Source organism: Bison bison, unplaced genomic scaffold (assembly GCF_000754665.1).
Source record: "Bison bison bison isolate TAMUID 2011002044 unplaced genomic scaffold, Bison_UMD1.0 scf7180017864280, whole genome shotgun sequence".
Classification (NCBI taxonomy): Eukaryota; Metazoa; Chordata; class Mammalia; order Artiodactyla; family Bovidae; genus Bison; species Bison bison.
Window position 1 is genome coordinate 4565471 of NW_011494852.1, and position 7183 is coordinate 4572653.

The window sequence follows — 7183 nt, forward strand, 5'->3', positions numbered from 1 at the left end:
ATTAACTCCTTGCCCTCCTCCCACGTTTCCTCTCCCAACTGGCCTCATGCCTCCTGGGGAATGGGCTGGGTGCACAGCTGGAGGTTCTGTCACCAGATGGTGTCCCTCAGGGCCCGGGCATAGGGCTGTCCATTGCTGGGACCTTTAATTAGCACGAACCTTCCACCCTCCACCTTGGATATTTTCCTTCTCTAGATGCTCCTGGGACCTCAAACTCTCCATCTTTCCATGCCTGTGGCCCCCAGAGAGCCAGGAGGGGGAAGTGATGTCAGGTGCCTGGAAAAACAGCCTTTCTACCTGACTTCCACCCCCATGACTCAGGAGTCCTGGCCACAAGCCCAGCCTATTTCAAAATCCAAGGGCTGAATCCCCAAAACAGAAGCCACTCAGACTCCAGAGTCCAGGTCACTCCTTCCCAAGGACCTGGGGGTTCAGGCCTGCAGTCCTTCCCCCCTAACCCCATACACACACACACACACACACACACACACACACAGGACTTAGGGCAGATGTTCACTGTCGGCTGATTTTCAAATCCTTCTGGGCCTGTGAGGGGGTGGGAGAGAGATTGGTGGTTAAATCCACTGACTCTAAGACTTAAGAGCAGATTTTCTGACCTCAGGTCATCCTTTCCGACTGCACTCTGCTTCAGGCAGGGGCCCTAGTTGAGTCCCCAACGCCTCAGAAACTCGGGGTTCAGGCCATTAACTTCTCGCTCATGAGAGGTCTGAATCCCTAGTCTTAGCATCCTGAGTGGGGGTGGTGTCCATGTCCCTGCTATTTAGAGACACAAGAATCTGAGCTCAGAACAACGGAGTGTAGATCCCCAATCCCTACAGGTTTAAGAATGTCATACCCAGAGTCCCAGGCCCCTAGTTCCCCTTCTGTCGGCTTCGGGTTCCACCCACCTGCCCCGCCAGCTGCGCAGCGCACCGCCGGCCTGCAGCGTGGGAACGCCCCAGCTGGGCGACATGCAGCCGTCAGGACAAGCTGCGCGGTTCCCAGCCTCCCTGCCTGACTCAGCCCGGGCACCGCCGCCTCCCAGCCGTCGCCCGGCAACCACTGCTGAGTGGGGCGAGGGGGTGGTCCAGAACTGCAGGGTCCTGGGAAAGGAGGGGTGGGGGTTGGGGGCCTGGATTCCTGGATCTTAGGACGAGCTGTGATTTGCAGCGGTAAAAAGGCAGGCATTGAAGGCCTTTTGAGGTGGGGAGAACTGAACCCTCTCTTCTCGGGGGTCCCAGCAGCCCCCCAGGCAAACATGGTGCCCTCTTCTTGACCCACAGGCCCAGAGGAGCCCCGGGCCCCGCCTCCCCAGGGCGCGGAAACTAGCGAGTCCCCAAGGGTTCCCATTTATAGCTGCGTTTCCACTCAGCGCGGTCCCTCCAGTACCCGGGTTGAGCAAGTTTCTTCCACTCCCTCCCCTCCCTCCTCCTCACCCCCAGCCATCCCCCAACCCCGGCAAGGTGCAGGTGTCCAACCCAGACGGTACCCCCGCCTTCGACCCAGGTGTTCCAGCTCCCAGACCTTAAGGGGGCTGGAGTGTCCACCCGCTGGGGGGGGACGCCGCTTTGAGTGCCCCCATTCATCCGCGTCGGGCCGCGGGAGTTTCTCAATGGGAAGAGGGCGGGTCTCCCAGGGGGCGGGCCGGGGCGGGGCGAGTGGAAACCAGCCCTCCAGGGTCTCTCCGAGACCTGGCGCGCCGAACTGGCTGGCGTTTCAGAGCGGCGGAGCCTGCGGCGGAGCAGACGAGGGGACCTCCAGGTCAGAGAGAGGGGAGCTTCTAGCCTGGGGCGAAGAGTCAAGAGCGGAGGGGACTCCAGGCCAGAGTGGTGGGAAGTGTGCCCCGAGGAAGGAACTGGCAGGGAAGCCAGTGCAACAGCAAGTCTGCTGGATCTTGGGGGACACACTTAGGATGCTCGTGCCCGTACTCCTCGTCCTCTCCTTCTGCCTCAGGGGGCGTGCAGGTACCGCGAGGGCCCGGCGCAGATACATACAGGAGAGGGTCGTTTGCCAGCTGTCGCTTTGCTGGGATAGATGGTGCTGAGGGTCCAGACTCCTGGGTCTGACGGAAGAGAACTCTGGGAGCCTGGGCTTCTGGGTCTGAGGGCAGAGCGGATTGGGGACTGGATTCCATTGGGAGCGCCTGAATATGCTAAGCTCAGCTCTGCTCCCTCGCCCCACTCTCCTAGGCCTGGCACCCCACTTTCTGCAACAGCCAGAGGACCAGGTAGTTCTGTTGGGAGACGAGGCCCGGCTGCCCTGTGCCCTGGGCGACTACCGGGGACTGGTTCAGTGGACTAAGGACGGGCTGGCTCTAGGGGGCGAAAGGGACCTTCCAGGTGAGGCTTTACTATCTCTTCAGGGAGGGGCTGGCTCCAGGGTGAGGATGCTGGGCTTGAGCTACAACTGAAATTTCTAGTTTGACATTTTCAAGTTTAGGAAATTAATGGGCTCCGGGAAACATTTGGGTGTCTTGAATTTTCAGGATCTTCTTTGGAGCTGACCCATGGGGTTTGGAAATTTTTGTTTTGATTGTAAAATAGTGCATCAGTGCCAAATAGCACATAAAACATAAGTGGAAGATTTGTCAAATAATTCTAAAATAGATATCCGTGTAACGACTACCCAGTCCCGTTGCCAGCTCCCCAGAAGCCCTCCTTATTCCCTTCTCTCGTAGCTCACTCCCTCCCTACTACCTACAGGTAGTATCTACTCTGGTTTTTATGGCAATTGTTCTCTTGCTTTTTCTCCCCCTGAATTTATCATCCCCTTAAGTTTGTAGCGACACTGGACTGGAAAGGATTAGTGTCTCTCTGGTCCAGCCCCCACTTTTGGTAGTGTCTTTCCGGTGTGAGATGCCTGGGGATGGAGGCCTGGGACCAGGAACTCAGAACCACAGTGTGACTGTCTCTGTCCCTGACTCCAGGCTGGTCCCGGTACTGGATATCAGGGAATGCAGCAAGTGGCCAGCATGACCTCCACATTAGACCCGTGGAGCTAGAGGATCAAGCATCGTATGAATGTCAAGCGACACAAGCTGGCCTCCGCTCTCGACCAGCCCAACTGCATGTGCTGGGTGAGGACTCAGCCCACTTATCCCTGGGGAGCCCCGGGGAGGGAAGGTCACCACACTGGGGAGCCAGGAATATCAGAGTCTGGGGAGAATGAAGGAGAGGGCAATTAGAGCTGGGAAGATCAGGGTCTTTAGGACCCAGATCCAGCTCTGACCCCAGCTCCACCCTACAGTGCCTCCAGACCCCCCCCAGGTGCTGGGCGGCCCCTCTGTGTCTCTGGTTGCTGGGGTTCCTGCGAATCTGACCTGTCGGAGCCGTGGTGATGCCCACCCTACCCCTGAGCTGCTGTGGTTTCGAGATGGGATCCGGCTGGACGGGGCCATCTTCCGCCAGGTTAGGTCCAAGTCTCTGTGCCAGCCCTTCCTTGCTCATTCAGGGAAATTCAGGGGTCCACTCAGACCACAGGCTCATGCAGAGGAGAAGGGCATGAGAAGGCAGAGATTCAAGGCTTGGGATCCTTGGTATGTACATAAGCATAGGGACTCTAAGGCTAGACTGTGCGTGCAAGCTAAGTCACTTCAGTCATTTCCGACTCTTTGTGACCCTGTGGTCTGCCAGGTTCCTCTGTCCATGGGATTCTCCAGGCAAGAATACTGGAGTGGGTTGCTATGCTCTCCTCCAGCGGATCTTTCTGACCCAGAAATTGAATCTGCATCTCTTATGTCTCTTGCATTGGCAGGCGGGTTCTTTACCACCAGTGCCACCTGGGAAGCCCCCATAGGGCTAGACTACCTGGGTTAAAATCCTGGCTCAGTCACTTGTTAGTTGATTGATCTTAACCTCTCTGCCCCTCAGTTTACTTATGTATACAGTGGAGTTAATAGTAGTATGCACGTCTAGGATTACTGGAAGATTAAATAAAGGAATATTTATAAATGCCTGGAAGAGTGACTGACATTAAGTACTACCTAAAGGTAGATGATGGAGAAGGCGATGGCACCCCACTCCAGTACTCTTGCCTGGGAAATCCCATGGACGGAGGAGTCTGGTAGGCTGCAGTCCCTGGGGTCGCTAAGAGTCGGACACGACTGAGCGACTTCACTTTCACTTTCCACTTTCATACACTGGAGAAGGAAATGGCAACCCACTCCAGTGTTCTTGCCTGGAGAATCCCAGGGATGGGGGAGCCTGGCCGGCTGCCGTCTATGGGGTTGCAAAGAGTCGGATACGACTGAAGCGACTTAGCAGCAGCAGCAAAAGTAGATGAAATCATCATTATTATTCACAACCTACAGACTCCTTTGAAGGAAGGAACCATCGGGTCAGTGGAGAGCATCTTGTCTTTGACCCCTTCCAGCCATGATGATGGAGCCACCTTGGTTTGCCGGGCCCGGAGCCAGGCCCTGCCTGCAGGGAAGGACACAGCTGTAACACTAAGCCTGCAGTGTGAGTGCACTCAGACACTGGGCTTTGAGCTTGAGGTCCTTGGAGAAAGAAGAACCTGGGATCTGGATTTCAGGGCATGAGAAAGGAGGGGGCTGTGTACCTCGGTTCCCTGGGGGGATTGGGAACTGGAAGCGTAGACTGCTAGCTGAAAGGGAGGAGGGACTGGGGATCAGACTCCTGGGGTGGAGGAGCTGAGAACTGGACTCCTAGGCCATCAGTGGAGGTGTTCCATGTCCTTGCCCACTACTGCCCATTGACTTACCTCTACAGACCCCCCAGTGGTGACTCTGTCTGCAGAACCACAGACAGTGCAGGAGGGAGAGAAGGTCACTTTCCTATGCCAGGCCACAGCCCAGCCTCCTGTCACCGGCTATAGGTGAGGACCAAGGTCATTTCTCCCCAGCCTGGAGGACCAGCTTGGGGAGGACTGGGGCTAGGACCTGAGTAGGTGTGCCTGAAGAGCCAGGACAACACTAACACCCCCCCATCTTCGCAGATGGGCAAAGGGGGGCTCCCCGGTGCTCGGGGCCCGTGGGCCAATGCTGGAGATAGTGGCTGACGCTTCATTCCTGACTGCGCCGGTGTCCTGCGAGGTCAGCAATGCAGTGGGTAGCGCCAACCGCAGCACAGCGCTGGACGTGCAGTGTGAGCCGGGGCGGGGCCGTGGGTGTGGCCAAAGTGGGGTGAGCAGAATGGGACAGGGGCTACAATGAGGCGTGGCTACGCTGGGGATGGTGGGCCAGATGTAGGATTTAGGCGGGATTTGGCTGTGCTGGATCAGTGCCAAAGTGGAGCAGGGGCGGGGCGAGAGGGGCTGAGGCTTGTGGGCCGGACTTGCGGGCCGAGTTAACTGGGGGCTTCAACCCAATGCGCCCTGTGGGTGTCGTTTCTGAGTGTCTGCTCTGGAGTCAAAAGTTGCATCCCTCCCTGGTCATGTGGCCCCTCTTCGGTCTCCTCCAGTTGGGCCGATTCTGCAGGCAAAGCCGAAACCCTTGTCGGTGGACGTAGGAGAAGACGCCTCCTTCAGCTGTGTCTGGCGCGGGAATCCGCTCCCACGGGTAACCTGGACCCGCCGCGGGGACGCACAGGTGAGGCCAGATCTGGGGCTTGTGGCCGAGGCTGGCGTAGGGGGGGGGACTTCCTCCCAAGATCGTGTCCTTGACGCCCCTTCCCTTTCTCAGGTGCTGGCCTCCGGGCCCACGCTGCGTCTTCCCGCGGTGGGGCCCGAGGATGCAGGCGACTACGTGTGCAGGGCAGAGCCGGGGCTCTCAGGCCGGGGCGGTGGCTCTGCGGAAGCTAGGCTGACTGTGAACGGTGAGAAAGAGGTGCTCCCTAGTGGACCCGGTGGGTTCTGGGTTAAGAAGTGGGCAGAGGGGATGAGGTCTAATGGGAGTGGGAGTGGCCATGAGAAGGGGTTGGGGGTGCCTGGGGATTGCAGCTGGACCTACAAACGGCTAGCCTCAGTAGGGTTCACGTTTGTTGAGAGGAGTGGGATGGTAGGTTGAGGTTAATGGGAAGAGCTGAGGCCTGACCCCGCCAGCTTGAGAATGGGCTTTGGGGAGGGCAAGGCCTTTCCTCTGACTGGCCCGCAATCTCCAAACCAGCTCCCCCAGTAGTGACTGCTCTGCACTCTGCGCCCGCCTTCCTGAGGGGCCCCGCCCGCCTCCAGTGTCTAGTCTTCGCTTCCCCCACCCCAGAAGCAGTGGTAAGGAAAGTCCCCATTCTCATGACCCATCCGGCCACCCGGACCTCCTAGACAGACTCCCCAAACCGCTGTGGTTACCTCTGACTTTTCCCAGACCCTGCCCACACCTTCCGGCCCTCCTGAGTCTCCTCAGTGACCTTCCTCTTTTGTGCTCCCAGGTCTGGTCTTGGGATGAGGGCTTCCTGACGGCGGGGTCACGGGGTCGGTTCCTGGTGGAGACCTTCCCAGCCCCAGAGGGCCTCAAGGGACAGGGTCCAGGCCTGATCTCCGTGCTACACATTTCGGGGACCCAGGAGTCCGACTTTCACCGGGGCTTCAACTGCACTGCCCGGAACCGATTGGGTGAGGGAGGCACCCAGGTCAGCCTGGGCCGTAGAGGTGAGATTCTGGGCCTGAAGACCCCAAATCTGAGGTTTTCAAACCCTCAAAATGCCACAGTTTCCAAATGGAAGACCCTCAAAGGCAGAGCCTTCAAACCTTGGGAGCCTCAAAACTAGGAGTCCCTTGAATCCTGAGATCTGCCCCCCTCAACAATAATTTAAATACAGAATCCTAAACTGAAAGACCTCTCACACTTAGGGGCTCCAAAGAAGGCAACCTCCAAATATAGAGAATTGCAAAGTAAAATACCTTCAAACTTTATGGCTTATTAAAGTCAAGGAATCTAAACTTATGAAACCCCAAGTTCATGTGCTCTTAAACCCAGAGACGCCAAGCTAGGGGACTACTAAACTTGGGAATCCCCAAACTTGCTGACCTTTGACCAGAGGTTCCCTTACTCAAGCCCTGTTCCCCAGTTCCTGCTCAGTCATCTGCTCAGCCTCCTCAGGAACCCCCTCCCCTTCTTCCCACAGATTTGCTGCCCACTGTGCGGATTGTGGCCGGAGTGGCCGCCATGGCCATGACTCTCCTTATGATCATCACTGGGGTGGCCCTCTGCTGCTGGCGCCATGGCAGGGGTCAGTGTCTGAGCTCCACCCCAGACCCCCACCCAGGCCCTGTACACTGGCTGGGCTTG

General features: G+C 57.7%; 1 protein-coding gene across 1 annotated transcript in view; it reads left to right on the forward strand.

Annotated features, from left to right (window-relative positions):
* The first annotated feature begins 1721 nt into the window (after positions 1–1721).
* KIRREL2 (kin of IRRE like 2 (Drosophila)) overlaps positions 1722–7183 on the forward strand; it is a 9232-nt gene continuing 3770 nt past the window's right edge. The window contains exons 1-12 of the mRNA XM_010849039.1: positions 1722–1964; positions 2190–2339; positions 2927–3076; positions 3247–3407; positions 4310–4460; positions 4731–4836; positions 4957–5105; positions 5421–5548; positions 5642–5774; positions 6065–6165; positions 6324–6543; positions 7020–7124. Coding sequence (XP_010847341.1) covers positions 1913–1964; positions 2190–2339; positions 2927–3076; positions 3247–3407; positions 4310–4460; positions 4731–4836; positions 4957–5105; positions 5421–5548; positions 5642–5774; positions 6065–6165; positions 6324–6543; positions 7020–7124 — 1606 coding nt within the window. The 5' untranslated portion in view covers positions 1722–1912. The remainder of the gene's footprint in view (positions 1965–2189; positions 2340–2926; positions 3077–3246; positions 3408–4309; positions 4461–4730; positions 4837–4956; positions 5106–5420; positions 5549–5641; positions 5775–6064; positions 6166–6323; positions 6544–7019; positions 7125–7183) is intronic.